The 16826-nt window shown below is 38.7% G+C and overlaps 1 protein-coding gene across 1 annotated transcript; it reads left to right on the plus strand.

The window, feature by feature from the left end:
* Window positions 1-13744: 13744 nt before the first annotated feature.
* LOC131691935 (zinc finger protein 286A-like) lies at window positions 13745-16414 on the plus strand. The gene is made up of 6 exons (XM_058978700.1): window positions 13745-14059; window positions 14121-15045; window positions 15141-15253; window positions 15314-15848; window positions 15907-16141; window positions 16204-16414. The coding sequence occupies exons 1-6, from the start codon at window positions 13986-13988 to the stop codon at window positions 16389-16391; spliced, it is 2070 nt and encodes a 689-aa protein (XP_058834683.1). The 5' UTR covers window positions 13745-13985; the 3' UTR covers window positions 16392-16414.
* Window positions 16415-16826: the final 412 nt, after the last annotated feature.

Raw genomic sequence — 16826 nt, forward strand, 5'->3', positions numbered from 1 at the left:
AAAATAACCCTGCGGGAAACGCCGAGAAAACATGCCTTAATTTTTTCTGACAGGGCATCATTTGTCGTGAAACTCGATATGTCAAATCCTTCCTATAGTGTCAAATCCAGACTGTCAACATAAAGAAATATTTTAAATTTTAATATGATTTTCACGTTTCCTGAGTTGGAAAAAACATTGTTGCAATCACGAAAATCAGCTCTATCGATGTAAGTAATAAAAACGACTTTTTTGACGTAGGACTACGTCTTTGTTTTCGATATGGGGGTGCACTCTGCAAATTCTACAAAAATGGTATGTAACGAAAAGTGGTCCAATTTTAAACGCATATAATTCAGCCATCTCACGATAAATTTTCAAATTTTTTGCACAAATCGCCCCGAAATACTTCTAAGAATAGATTCCAATAGATAAATCCAAAGATTTTTGATATCATGGCATTAAAAAATTAAGTAATATACAACCTTGTCAAAATATCGCGCATTTACACACAGAAGACAGCGCTTCCCAAGCCCTGTACGACGGATTGGTGTACCTAGCGTGCAACGCTTCTAAGAATGACGTCATCATCGACTATTTAAAGAACGGACTTGGCCAGACACGCTCAGTTCCCTGTTGAACGGCTGGTGAAGCAGATCACTGCGCTGTGTTTTTTACAGCCAGTGTAGCTGAGCTAGAAGTCCGTTACACCGGCTGTGGAGGGACGCTACCCTGTGTGCTACCCAGGCGATCGCTCTAACTGCTTCCTAAATTCCGCTGTAATGTTGCCAGTAAATTTTTGGTTTAACTAGCACATGTCTTTGCTATTTGCGCTTGAAATTAAGTAATGTAGTGGTAGAAATAAGCTTTTCATTTTGGTTTAAACGCAAGGGCAATTTTTAAAACATTTGTTTTGATTAATTAGTTTAGCTCATCTAAGCAATTTTATCAATTCTGTAAATTAAAAGGAATTTTACGGAACTTGGTGAATTTGGCCCCACTTGCAACTGATATAATCAACCTGCACAAAGTGTTGCATAACGCAGGGCTGTTTTTTGGAACAAAATGTGTTATCATTCAGCTCTTCGCTATGCAAAATCACGATATTATGACAGATGGGCTAAGCGCGACCGTTCCTTTCAATCGAGAAAGGCCGCGTGGAATTTTGGTGAAATGCGCTAATAGTGTCGTGGTGGTACTAGTTGTCTCTTTCGCTCTACCCATCATCATCAGCGTTGACTCATTTTGCATTGTACGCTTGGGTTCAATGTTTGGTGCGAATGTGTTGGTAGGTAGGGGAACTGGCGGTAAAATGAACACGTTAAGCAAAGTCATTATTTTCTAACTAATAAGTGAATGAGATATTACAATCACCTTATGCTTCTTGTTAGACATGTTTTGTACATGTAAAGAATATTCTTTAAGTATATCAGGCAACACTGTCATCGCCCATCTATAATTATCATCATTATAAACCCTCAGCATACATTCATTCAGCCCAGACCATTGTACGGCACAGACGCAATAAACTCATATTGTAATGTCACAAACGTGTTTAACTAAAATAGACTGATACTTGTTACATGGTGTCAGAAGTAAAAGTTGTACGTCGCGATTAATCCGGTTTTCAAAATTTGTCGCAATAGGCGCTGAAAAACATAGTTCTCGGTTCTTTGTCTCGCTAAAAGTGCAAGCGTTCGTTTACTAGTAAACAAAAAGTGCGTCGATTAAAATCGTTTCAAGATGGCGAATGTTCTAGAACACCGACTTCCACAGCCACTAGATTGCTCGAATTTAGCAAAGGAGTGGCCGAAATGGAAGCAACAATTTCATATCTACATGATTGCTAATAACAAAAATGCTGAATCGGAGCAAAATAAAATTGCGACATTTTTGTGGCTTATTGGTGACAGAGGTGTAGAAATCTACAATACCTTGTTCCCAAACAACGGTGATGTAGAAAGTATGTTTGGAGCACCCGCCGCTGATGCTGCAGATATCGTCGAGGATGATGAAGCAGCAGATAATGCTGCAGATCAAGATGGTGTTGATCAGGCTCAACAGGCGAGATCTCTCGTAAGGGTGATTGAAGCTTTCGATGGATATTGTTTGCCTCACAAGAATGTGGCGATGGAGGCGTTCAAGTTCAACATGATCGTGCAGAAAGAGAAGCAGTCATTCGCAGATTTCGAAACGGCTCTTCGTACACAGCTAGGTTACTGCGAATTCAAGTGCCTGGGTTGCCATTCGTCATATGCTGACCGCATGTTGCGAGACCGTATTATTATTGGTGTGCAAGACAAAAAACTCCAGCTCAAGCTGTTGGACGGAAAAGATGAACCACTAGCAAGAATTGTTGAAATGTGTAAAATCTTTGAAGCGGCGGCAGAGAATAAACAGTTACTGGACAGAAAAATAGCACACACAGAGGTATACACAGTCGCAGGAAAAAACATTGAAGGATGCAGATGGGATTTCAGTAGTTAAGGTAGGAGCAATGTGCTACAACTGTGGTCAACCCTATAACGGACGTCATCGTCGGCACTGCCCAGCGAACAATATAACCTGTGATGCATGTGGCCGTCGTGGGCATTTTAAAAAGTTTTGCAGATCATCAAATACCAATGTGAATACCCGTACCAATGGAACAGCAGGTCAGACCAACACCATTCGTGGTGCAGAAGGAAGCACGAGCCAAGAAAAAAGAGCTACTAAAACAACAGTTCACAGTCTGAATTGGGCATATGCAGGTAAATATTCAAATGAGAGTAGGGCTAGGATTGAAACTATTTGTAGCACAAATTTCAATTATAGAATAAACTCGAACACTGAGGATGATGAAAAAACACGTGTTAGGTGGACAAAACAATACCTTATTCAGAATTGGCCGGTTGATTTCAAATTGGACACGGGCGCTGACGTTAACTGTATTCCTTTAAGACATATCAAGCAACTAAACATACCTGTTACTCCTTCCACCTCATTCAAGGTTATTGATTACAGCTCAAATAAAATTAAAATTCATGGTCAGGTACGACTTTCATGTTTCGACCAAGAAAAGAACACAACTCATGTAGCGAAATTTCTTGTTGTTGACGACTCGTTTGAACCCTTAATTGGCTTGGACTCGTGTATTGCATTTGGTCTTATTAGACGGTTGAATTCTATTCATTTTGTTAACCGGTTTCCATCGGATCAAGCATTGTTCGTGGAACAAAATAGTGATGTTTTTGATGGTATTGGTAAGTTTCCTGGTACATGCAAAATCGTTCTCAAAGAGGGTTCAGTGCCAACTCTGCACTACAAGAAGCGTATTCCCTCAAGTCTCCATGATCGTTTAAAGGTTGAGCTCTCCGCAATGGTTGATCAAAATATCATAAGTCCAGTCACTGATTGGGTCAATAATATGTTAATCGTAGAAAAACCTGACGGTGCACTTCGTATTTGCCTTGATCCAAAGCCACTTAATAGCTGCATAAAGCGAGAACATTATCTTATTCCCAAATCCGAGGATATTCTCAGTCGTTTAAGTGGTAAACGTGTATTTACTGTGCTAGATCTTCGCAATGGTTTCTGGCAAATGGAACTCGACCAATCTAGTTCCGATTTAACCACTTTTATGTCTCCATTTGGACGTTTTCGATGGAATCGTGTTCCGTTTGGTATTTGTAGTGCACCCGAAATGTTTCAAAAACGAATGGTGCAAATTTTTGGTGATATCCCAGGGGTCGAAATATACTTTGATGACTTGTCAATTTCTGGTACAGATTTCGACGACCACGATAACATTTTAGCTGTTGTTCTACCGAACAGGGAAGGTTAAATTCATAGGGCATATGATTTCGGAAGGATATGTCGAGCCTAATAATTCATATATACAAGCCATTGTCGACATGCCCAAACCATGCAATAAATCGGATGTGTTGAGACTATTGGGTCTTTTCAAATACTTGAGTAAATTTATACCAAATTTATCACAGCGAACTGCAGCATTACGTAACTTAACTCGCAATGATGTGGTATGGAACTGGAATAACGTTCATGACGACGAGTACAAAGACATTTTATCATCGATAACGAAAACACCAATTTTGGCAATTTTTGACCCAGACTCCCCAATTACAATTCAGACCGACAGTTCAAAGGATGGGTTGGGTAGTGTTATTATGCAGAAAGGTAAGCCGATTGCATATGCATCACGTACACTATCAAAAAGTGAACAAAAATGGGCCCAAATAGAAAAAGAGCTTCTAGCGATAATGTTCGCTTGCGAAAAATTTCATTATTTTCTTTATGGGCGAGATTTTGTGGTTCAGTCCGACCATAAACCTTTAGAATCTCTTATTAAAAGAGATATTGACGATGTTACTCCACGTTTGCAGCGAATTTTTCTGCATCTGTTAAAATATCCAGGTATCACCATTCAATATACACCAGGTAAAGATATGTTGATTGCTGATTGTTTGTCGCGAGCCGCTTTGTCAGATGATACTGACATTAGCGCTGAGCTATCTGGTATGATTCATTACCTCGCCAAACGTGTTTGTTTGTCTTCGGATAACCGTCAATTGTATATTGAAGCGCTAGATAATGATGAACGTTACAAAAGATTATCCAGTATGTCAAGCAAAGGTGGCCTCCATACTATCAATTAGATGATGTAAGTCGGATATTCCATAAATATCGCGATAATCTGCATTACGAAAATGGATTATTATTCAAAGAGCATCGTTTAGTTATTCCCACGTTGTTGCAAACACAGATTGCTAAGTGGTTACATGCTCCACATTTTGGCATAGTAAAAACATTAGCTCGTGCACGATCACAGTTCTTCTGGCCCGGCATGACAAATGATATCACTGAACTGGTAAAAAACTGTGATATTTGCGAAAAATTCACTCGTAACGCTCAGAAAGAACCGCTTGTACAAGACAATACCCCGGAATATCCTTTCTTCCGGGTTGGTATTGATCTTTATGAATATGGGGGGCAGGATTATGTAGCAATTATCGATTCCTACTCTGGTTTCATTGTTTCTGAAACTCTCCGTGAAAAATGTGCTAGACACGTGATTGACACTCTTGATCGTATATTTTGTCGTTATGGATATCCAACTCAAATTAGATGTGACAATGTTCCCTTTAATTCTTGTGCTTTTGAGGTCTATGCCAACAAATGTAATATTGAATTTGTTTTCTCCAGTCCGAGATTTCCACAGAGTAATGGGCTTTCTGAAAAGGGAGTAGCTATTGCTAAGAATATTCTTAAGCGATGTTATGAGTTGGGTGAACGCGAGTCTTTTCAATATCGTCTCTTAGAATATAATACCACCCCGGTGTGTGGCATGGGTTTGACTCCATCACAATTGTTCTTCGGTCGTCAACTGAAAGTTCGTCTTCCAACATCTGGAGCCCTTCTGAAGCGTAACAATTTGAACGAGATGGAAGTAAAACAAGAAATTGAAAACAAGCGCTCCTCTCAAAAGAAATATTATGATCGTCATGCCAAAAACTTACCAGTTCTGAATATAGGTGAAAGAGAGACATTTTCAAGAAAAGTGGAAAAGAATGGCATTATGGACAGATTATTAGAAATGTGAATGGAAGATCTTATATAATCAGAGACTATTTTAACAATTGTTTCCGTAGGAATAGGCGATTTATATCGAGGACTCAAAATGTAGGATTTGAAGCTAATGATAATTTATTCGAAGAGCACATAGAAAGATATCTTAAAAAACCCGAAATGTCAACCACTAGTGTGCCATTACCATCAAAGTCTACAAATAGAAATTTAAACCAACCTCTTGATGTAAACAAACCTGAATCCATTGAAGCCGATCGATCGGGTTCGGCATCACCAAGTTCTTCTTTCTATTACGATGCCGATCAGGACAGCTTCGGATCAGAATCGGAAATGACCTTTATATCTGAATCTTGTAACAATAGCCTTAATCCACCTAACCGTGAATATTCCAATGTGCCCTATACCACTCGAAGTGGGCGCGTGGTACGACCACCAACCAGATATGAGTTTGATTATGATTAAGAACAAATTAATTTTCATTGAAAAAAAAAATAGGAAGCGTGTAAAGAATAGTCTTTAAGTATATCAGGCAACACTGTCATCGCCCATCTATAATTATCATCATTATAAACCCTCAGCATACATTCATTCAGCCCAGACCATTGTACGGCACAGACGCAATAAACTCATATTGTAATGTCACAAACGTGTTTAACTAAAATAGACTGATACTTGTTACAGTACATATCTGGTAAAAATACTTCGTCATAAACACATTTTTTCAAACATGATTCTTGATTTCTAAACATGTCCAAAAATGATACATGTTTATAGCGAGTGGGTAAAATGAACATGTGGCGGTGGTAAAATGAACAGCTTCTGGTGGCCTGCAAAATGTCCTGTATGTATGAAATGCGCAGCGTTGGAAAGCATTTTCCGATCAATGCTAATATTCCAGCAATTCATGAGCTTTGCATACACACAGGGCATTTAGCAGGCAAAAAAAATGTCACGGAAGAATTGAATTTTTATGACGTAATATTAACCATTTTACAATCCTGTGGCATCGAAACACATCTACAAACTTAGGGTTATCCAAGAGTGTTTGAACTTTTAGGATCTGTTTGAGAGCAACTAGAAAGCTTGGTCTATACATGAGATGCCCCTAGGAACAAATGAAATTTGCGAATGTGATTTAAAGGCAATTTCAACACTTAGATAAATTTTCTGGCGGCTGAAATGGACTTGGTTATTTTTTGCTTTTTTCAAACATGGTGGTTCATGTTTGGCTCAAGCTTAAAATTGCTTTTTGAACAATTGGTGTGTTCTCACTTGCATTTTGTTTGTCTAGTGCACTTCATTTAGCCAACGAATGTAGAAAATTGTGGAATCGTGTGTAAGTATAGTAAAACAAGATCTCTGACCTAAAGTTTTAATGAACTTCAGATTGTGATAAGTTTTGGTGGGCAATACCAATTTCACCTTTGATTCTTCCTATAAGTTGGTGGTGATTACCTAGTATACTGGTAAGTATATGTGAGTAGATAATGAATCCGAAAATAAGTATTATTTTTAATTTTCATATTAAGCAATTAAGGGCGATTAAATGGCGCGTTCCGTGGGCGATTTGGGGGCGATTGAAGGGCGGGTTAGGCGGCAAAAAATTACGGCGACAAATCGCCCAAATGTTGCATTTGAAATAGCCCCCTAATTGCCAGCAATTTGTTGGCAAATTGAAGGGCAATTAGCGCATCAGAGTTGGCAAATAGCCCCCCGTTAGCCAGCAACTTACCCTTTTTGACTGGGTTGTGGGAGCTTCCGTGATGCCAGTTTAGATGCATGGTTGCTAGTTTTACTGTTTTTCTCTCCGCAAGTCTGTTCTCTGGTATAAAGTGTCTGTAGTTAAGACTATAGAGATATGTAGACACTTATATACTGTATTACACCTTGACAAGTAACATTTCGATAAAATCAGCCGGAGTTCGGTTGTTTCATTTGAGCCGGAACTCTTGTGGAAATCAATCATCATTCCACCTTTATTGGGTCATTAAATGATGAATAAAATTCGTCTTTTGTTTCATAAACAGATAGAGCTTATCTTTCTAAATATTACAACATACATATCCAATCTAGGGGCAGATCACTTGTGATGCATTTTTAAAAATCAGCGATATTAAATGCATTTATTTCCATTAAAATAGAAATTCATAATGTATTTTGCGTTGCGTGCAATGTTTTTGCGTTGCCTGCAATGTGGTTTGCGTTGCGTGTAAGCCCTGTCAAAAAAATGCGGACGAACATGGGCAGGCGATTTAAAAAGTTTCACTCAACTCGCCTGTGCCAATTGCCACTAGGAACAAATGCAATTTGCGAATGCGATTTAAAGGCAATTTCAATACTTAGACAAATTTTCTGTCGGCTGAAATGGACTTGGTTGTTTTTTGCGTTTTTCAAACATGGCGGTTCATGTTTGGCTTAAGCACTGAGAACTGACATACAAGTAAAGTTTTCAACTTGTGTAAGAAATAAAACTGTCGCTTTGAAATGACAACAGCAAGTAGCAACTTGACACTGGTCGGCGCTTCGATCGGCCAGCAATCACTATACGGGACTTGTGTGCAAACTTGGATACAATGGTGATTCACGCATGCGAACCTGTATGCGATGGTGATTTTCAACGTATATTCATTTAAATGTTTACACAGGTTTTTCGGAAAAGTTTGTTCTAGCTTATATGTCTGTTCTCTGTGGCTTAAGTTTAAAATTGTTTTTTTGTAAACAATTGGCATGTTCCCGCTTGTATTTTGTTTGTTTGGTGCACTTAATTTAGCCAATGAATGTGGAAAATTGTGGAATCGTCTGTAAGTATAGTGGAACAAGATCTCTGAGTCTAAATGAAAGTCAGATTGTGGTAAGTTTTGGTGTGCAATACGAATTTCACCATCGATTCTTCCTATAGTCTCGTGGTGATAACCTAGTGTACCGATAAATTTATGTGAGTAGATAGTGAATCCGAAAATGACTATTATTTTTAATTTTCATATCAGGCAATTAAGGGCGATTAAATGGCGCATTCCCTGGGCGATTTAGGGGCGATTTAAGGGCGGCAGGGGCAGAACAGAGTTGCTATGAAAAATAATAAAATCCACTTGTTTTGAAGTCATGCTGCTTCTTAAGTGAATAACTTTTCTCAGCGAATTTTCACAAGCTTACAATATTCCACGAATGTGTTCAGTTGAAGAATACCTTTATAAATATATAGTGTTCTGATTAATTGGCTGATGATGTGATTTTTTATGAATTTATTTTCATAGTAAAACAATTTTCCATGCAAACTTCCATATAAACTTTGAATTTTTTGGAGGGTCCGTAGACACAACCTATAAGTACCAAAATTTGCACAATTACTAGGGGCCATAAAAGGAATCAGTAGAGCCTGGTGGAGTTAAAAGTCAGAAATTGAACCAGTCTAATATCCAATCTTTAAAACTTAAGAATGATTTTTAATATATTTTCTAAAAAAAACGTAAACACGTCCGCTTTTGACACTATCGGTCTTTCTTGGCAGTTCATTTAGCCACATGCTAATTTTTGACAGTTACAGCAAATGGATACGGATCAAGGTGCAGTTGTGATTTGCTGGTTGGTCATTTTTTTAACTGGACCGCTTGTTAGTTGAACGTGGGCTAGTTGGACCAATGTGCAACTAAAAAGCATCTCGTATCAAATTCACTTTGACAATCAAACTGACACTAACCCTCCGGAAGTCACGCAAGTAGCTCACTGAACGAGCAGCCTCAGCTGCTCTAAGACGATTTCGCTAGATTTTCAGAGCAGAGTGCACTAGCGCGACTGCCGGAAGGTTAAGGGGGCGTCTGGTGCAGAGTGTAAAAATGATCGCCTTCTTTTTTATCCACTTAATTGATAGTATTGAACCCTAGGGGCAGATCACTCTAGAAATGTATAACAAATTTGCATCAAATTAGAAAAAATGCATTTAATTTCCATTTTTGCATCAACTTTGCACTCCCTCGCAGAAAAGTTCGTTTAACAAACGTCCTACGCTGATTCACTTTGTTCGACGTTTTGTTGAATGTAGGGCTACCCAGGTAACCAACAAGCATTAATGTATGCAGTGAAATAGCATATAATTTGCATTTCAGATGCTACTTGCAGTATATTAGCATTGTTTATGCATAGTTGTTGTTAATCAGCATTCGAAAAACTGCTTAAAAACTTCTTGCCAGTAAGCAGCATTCTGAATGCACAACAGCAGTTAAGTAGCATTTTTATGGCACAGCTGTAATGCAGCCGTATATTTTGCCAAAAGCGACTTTTAAATGGCATTTAAAATGACTTAAATGTTTATCAGGTAGCCGTTAAGACGCATTCTGCATGCTTATTGGTTACCTGGGTAGTTTTTTGTAGGGTTTTGACGTTTTACACGCAACGCAAAATACATTGCACGTTACGCAAAATACATTACGAATTTCTATTTTAATGCAATTAATGCATTTGATTTAGCTGATTTTTAAAAATGCATCACAAGTGATCTGCCCCTAGATTGAACCTCTAGACAGGCTACGCTGAACTTTTGTTTTAAACAGCCATGCATTTCACGCGCGAATTTCCTATAACACACGCAGATTTCAATTGGGATTTTTGATTGATTGACACCAGTGTAGTGGAGTGCACTGGAACTGCACCATTTTTTTCACTTTCTAGCAGAAGTGCAGAAAACTGAGTATGTTCCATTGACACTTCTGCTAGAAAGTGCTAAACCAGTGCACTCCACTACACCGGTGCACGTCAATCGAAAATCCCAAAACTATCGGCAACAATTTTCGAAAAACTGACAGCGATCAAAATATTGCGAATCTTTTCTAAAATCCACATCGTAACATATCAGCCGTGCGCCGAATCACGCGCCTATTCACTTTGCATTAGTGCAAGTGAAAAAACGATTTGACGTTTATTTTTGTTTCGTTTGCGCTCATGTGTGAAACATATAGCAACAAATCGGCGAAATGCTAGTTTATCTCGGGATAGGCAATACAGTGTACACGCAAAAATAAAACAACACAAAGAATAAGTTCTTTTAACTTACTTTTGAGTTGTGCATCGTTTTCGCACTTATTAGTGTTATCAAAAACAAAACGAGAGATTTGACTCAGTCGAGGTCTTCCGTGCAGTAAGGTATTTTTTAGTTGTTTAGGGTATACTCAAAATTGGGACCATTCATAAATTACGTAACGCTTTTAGAGGGGGGTGGGGGTCCAACAAACAAATTGTGACATGTTGTTACATATGGGGGAGGGGGAGTAAGCTAGAACGTTACGTAACATGTTTTTACCGAAAAAAATTTTTTTTTTCAGGAATTTGTTAAGTAATCGGGGAGGGGATAGAGAAATTTGTGACAATTTGTTACATGGGGGTAGGGGGATCCAATTTTGGGCAATTTTTGCGTTAAGTAATTTATGAATGGTCCCATTATGTGAATTCTACTTAAATATTAGTAAATTGAACTCAAGGTTGAGTATTAAAATCTTATCAATGAGTTGTGATTTTTGCTGTGGTTAAATGAAAACTACCATCAACACAGTTTACCTATTTTATCTTTCTGCACGATACCCCGGGATTGAGTTAAAAGAACTTAATTTTAGGTATTTTTTTCGTTTGCGTGTAAATAATATACACTAAACTACTTCTACCCAATTTTTTAAGAGAAAATACCCGATGGTTCATTTTCTACAGCGTTTTTTTCCGTGATGCAATTTGATGTGGGACACCCTTTAATAGCGTTTTTCTCAAAACCGCGTTTTTCAAATTGGCGAACACGATAACTCAAAAATAATCAACGAATTGACTTGATTTTTAATGAGGATTCCCAACATGCGTAGCCTGTCGATGAACCATAGAAAACTGAATTAATTTTTTTTTCCTATTATTTTGAAAAAAATAAACGAATTATACATTCAAATATGAGATTTTTCGGTTTTCATGAAGCCATTTTCCGAAACTCGAACTTTTTTCTATTTTTTGTGGTTCATCGACTAACTACAAGTTTTAGCTACTCTTGGAACGCTCGCATGTGTTGCTCTGTGTGATTGAAAATATATTTTTTGTGCACAATGAATTATAACGCGATCCAAATATTACACAAAAGATCTATTGTTGCCTTGTAAAACAAAATAACTTTCGTTTTGAACTCTTTACACCAGACGCTCCCCTTAATTAGAGATGCGAGTAGGGTTGCCACCCCTCCGGGTTTGGCCCGGAGACTCCGATTTTCGGAAGCGATCTCCGGGCCTCCGGGTTTTACATCAATTTCTCCGGGTTTGCTGGGAAGAAGCATAATTTCATTTTTTTTTTGAATTATTTGACTCTTTACAAAATATTTAAAAAGTCTAATGCCGATTTCGGTTTTAGATCAGAGTCGCCCTAGCTTCCCTCTAATATTTACAAAATCCATACAAAAGTGACAGCTCAGAGCGAACCTAGAGCGACTCGATTCTAAAAACGAAATCAGCATAAGTAAACTATTACTCTGGTTCAGATTTATTTTTCCCGCGTAATGCTTCATTTCAAGGTGGCGAAGATGAGTTCACCAAATATTGCTGATTTCTTCCACAAAGTAATGAAAATGAAAAACCAATACAAATCAAGGAAAGTAATATTTCGCTATATGCTACAATTGAATTGTTGCATCCCACTAAGTCGTTCAAAAGTTATTTTGCAGCAATCTTGCCAAATCAATTCACTGTTGGTGGTGCTTATAACCAGCTGCACCACGGTATGACAGATATTTGTTCTAAACCAACTGACTAGGTCAACATCAGTCGAGTTCTTCCGGTGCTGTTTCCACTCCTTCGGCGACCCTTAACTGTTGGTTAGGTAGGTGAGTTTTGTCCCTTAGTTGTGACCTCTGGTGATGAATAACCTACACCACATAATGCTTTCCATGTAATGCCGCAGCCCTGCCTCCTTTACTCTCCTTTTCCTGTTAGTTATGGAGGAGAGCAATGCTAGTTCAACTTATCCTCCACAGCGAGAATAGCTTGTGCTTTTGTATTCCTGGCACTTAGTCGGGGAAGTAAAATACCACACCATATTAAACCAACAAAACCGTTCTCAAACGTGAAAAATTTACAGCTTTATTTTAACGTAGTAATGAAAAGCTATTAAAGTGGTCTAAAATGCTGAGCAATCGCTTTGATTTCAATTTCTGTCTAGTTCCACTCAAAATCCACCCCCCCCCCCCCGCGGTCAGCGAAAATCTCCGGGTCAAAGTCTCTTCAGAGGTGGCAACCCTAGATGCGAGCAGATGCATTTTTGGTCCAACTAGCGAAACAAATTTGTTAATTGAACAGAGGGTGTGGCCCAACCGGCGAATCACGACTGTAGTTCAGTGGAAGGTGTGGTCATAAAAAATCAGTTTTAGAAATTTGTTTTGTTATATTTGTTATGAAACAGTGAAAAAAAAGTTAGATTCGTACATATCTTTAACCGGCTAGCTGCATTGGAAAAAATTGAAAACAGCGTATAGCTTAATGACCCAATTTCGGATGAGTTTGACAGGGGCTACATCATGCTATAAATCATCATTGAACTCTCGTGTCAACTGGCGGTCGCAATTCAGCGTTAGATCGCGAATCCTGCTGGACAGCCCGAATAGAAATGTACAGTAACAAAACCTTGATTTTCACTGTGACAGTACAGTAATTTTACAATAATTTACAGTAAGTTTTAGTGTTATGCTACAATATAAAAACAAGAAACTTCAACGTTTTTACAGTAAATTACAATGTAAAATAGACTTTTACAGTGAAAAAGGGGGGTGGTTATGTATCTTAACATTTAAAAAATCAATTTTTCTCCATGCATTTTTTTCTCAAAAACAATAAAATTTAATGTGAATGCACTGTATCAGTTTTTTGCTGAACAGTGAAATTTATTGTTACATGAAATTTTATTGTAAATCTACTGTGAGAACTTGGCATCGAACAATGTTGAAACAGTAATAACTATAATATTTATTGTTTTATGATTGTTTGTAGGGTAAATGCTATTGTAAAATTCTATCCGGGTGAGTGCTTCAATATTTCAATTCATGTTCAGATGGCGCTTTTGAAGAGTCCATTAAACTCTGAACAAAATTCAGTAGCCCCTCGGCAATTAAAGATTGGATGACAATCAAACTGCCAGCATACATCTGACGTCAGATGTAAATATTGTGGAAGTGAATTTGGAAGTCAATAACAGCTCAAAACGAATTTTCGAATCAAAAATTTTGAGTCTAGAAAGCATACTTATTGTGTAAATTTTTAAGATTTCCTAATCATAATTGGCTAGAGCAGTTGTGTGAATAGTTTTCTCGTGTAAACCCACCCTTATCCTGACAAACGGTGAATCCACAAAGCTACTGTTTAATAACTTTCAAATATGTATCTTATGAAGTGAGCTAGCATACAGATCACAAAATGATTCGCTGCTGTGTCGTGAGTTGCGACACTGACGAGAATGTTGTCAATTCTACGTCTGTTTTCTTTGTTGGGTAGACAACTCGATAAAATAGAGTTAAATATTATATTTTTAATGTACCCTTTATTTCTCAGTTTTCCAACAAATCCTATGCTTCACAAAGAATGGATGAATATTCTTGCCTCCAATAATTCGCTTCTTGATGGAATTATTACCGAAAGAACAAAAATTTGCAGTTGCCACTTTGACGATGACGCTTTCGGCAAGCATCCAGTGCATGGCTATCGCTTTCTACTTCCCACGGCTATACCGACCGTTTTCCCTCCTATCGAGGAAGATGCTTCGGTGGATCTTGTTCCGGACGATGCCATAGATGCTAACGATCTTGTGGAGGATGAAACCAATCTGCTTTCCTATTGCGAAACAAAACCCATTTTGTTCGATATAAATAAACAGACATTGGAGGAGTTTGGAACAGAGGATATGTCCGTCGCAACATCGGTTAGTGATCTGGAACAGGCAACAAAAGCGATTGGAATCGAGTATGCCGATGGAAAGTATTACTTCTTGCAATCAGAAGATGAATGCGCCGACGATTTGATCGAACGTGACGATCAATCTGAATGCAAAAGTACTGTTTTGTCGTTACCCCCGCAAGACGTGATTTCGTATGATCACGTTGTTGAAAAAACTGATCCAAGCGCTAGTGATTTTAGTATAGTTGTCGATGAAGTATTTCGCTTAAAGCAGGCTAAGCTGGGGGCTGACAGTTTAACGGATCAGATCGTGATGGAAACGGATGCCGACAGTATGATAGAATTTGCCAATAGTATCGCCCCATCGGAGTGTCCAAGCAACGATTACTCGGAGTTGAAATCGAATATTGAGTACGTGGTAGTTAAGGAGGAGGATCACGAGGAGGTTGGTTCTTTGATTGAAGTTATTGAAGACGATGAATTGGCGATCAGTGAATCTCCAGTGACAGAGTACGGTACGGTGGAAATGCTAGATGATTCTGGTACTCAGTCGACCGTTCGAAGGAAAGGAGCTAGAATCGATGTAAGTCTGATTTGCCTTCCAACGTAAAAAAAAATAAATGTTGCCAATGTTGCCAACGATATTTGCCAACATTTATAGAAAATATTTCATTTTAGAAACATTTCTGTAAATCCTGTGGGAAAGGTTTTCCTTATGAAAGTGGTCTCAAGAAACATGAGTTCGTACACAACGGCGAAAAGCCACACGTTTGTAACATTTGTGGAAAAAGGTAAGCGTTGACTAGTGGACGTAAAAGTTAGCATCAATCTTAAGACGAAGTGATTTTTAGCTTCTCTCAAAAGGTTAATCTCACCATCCACTCGCGACGCCACACCGGCGAAGAGACGGTTAAAAAATTCCCTTGTCCTTTCTGCGACAAAAAATGTACCCGAATGAGCGAACTGAAGATTCATATGAAAACCCATTGGAAAAAGTTGCCACATCCTTGCCAGCTCTGCACGGAACGCTTTGCGGAGGTTACCAGCTATTACGATCACCTTAAAACCCAACACAAGGACGAATTGACGCTTCAGGAGTGCATCGATATGATTGCACAGAACGAAAACGCCGAGCTGATTGTGCCGGAAGAATCATACTCGGTCACCGGTGAAGATGGGAGCTTTATGTGTACAGTCTGTCTCAAATCCTTCCGCAGCGAACGGTTGCTCCGAAAGCACAAGCGGAAAATGCATCCCAAAGTGTTTGTGTGCTCCCAATGTCCTAAGCGATTTCTGTACAAAAGTTTACTGGATAAGCATGTGCGAGTTCATACGCAAGAGAAACCGTTCATGTGTCAGCACTGCGAAAGGGCTTTTTCACAAAAGGTTGTTCGAAGTTGTTAGTGAAATCGGAATTGGTATTAAGCTTTATCGTCATTCACAGGTTAATCTCGAGGTACATCTGTTCAAACGGCATAACGTTCGTGTGGGGAATATTTCACGAAAGACTAGCAGTTGCGAGTTCTGTAACAAGGTTTTCGATCGTCCCTCTTCGCTGCAGGTTCACATACGAACGCACACCAAGGAACGTCCATTCTACTGTCGGGACTGTCCGAAAACGTTTGTTTCGAACAGCGCTCTGGCATCGCACATCAAACACAACCACCGAGGAGAATCATGTAAGGTTTCCGCTTGCTGGACGATCGCTTTGATAACTATTATGTGTGTAATTTAATTACAGTGCTTCTTCAGCCATCGCAGCGAAATTTGATGGCCAAATCGGAAAGCTACGTACTACAGGTGTGTAATGAGTCCACAGACTTGGTTGAAGGTGTGTCCGGGGATGGTGACCAAATGATTCAATATTCGATAGAAATTATCAATCCAATCGAACCCGAGGGTTCACTGTCAAACATTGACCCTATTTAATATACATATATTAGGCACAAAAACTTAGCTATTGGTAATATTTTATAAATCACATTCATTATAAGGGGCAGTCGAAAACTATGTCACCAAAAAGTCCTCACATTACATATTGTTTCAATATCAGTCCTATGCGAACACTTGTAGCGACTGGTGCTACTAAACAGAAGTCATTTTCACACCGCATCGAAAATCAACAGCTTCATCAGTTATGGAATTTACGTTTCGACTTCATCTCATCAGAATTCGATCACTAACTTAGTAACAGGACTAAGCTAGCGCCATATTGACTCTGGCTCCAAAAACCAATACACTAATCAGCAAACAGAACCTCTTCACCTACGGGACGTCGTATGGTAGAAGTCGTTTAGTGTGTTCACAAGTAGTGTTTCCAATTTTGGACTTAGCGTCAGCCCAGTGCATTGTTCAAGAACCGTG

Source organism: Topomyia yanbarensis, chromosome 3 (genome assembly GCF_030247195.1).
Source record: "Topomyia yanbarensis strain Yona2022 chromosome 3, ASM3024719v1, whole genome shotgun sequence".
Lineage (NCBI taxonomy): Eukaryota > Metazoa > Arthropoda > Insecta > Diptera > Culicidae > Topomyia > Topomyia yanbarensis.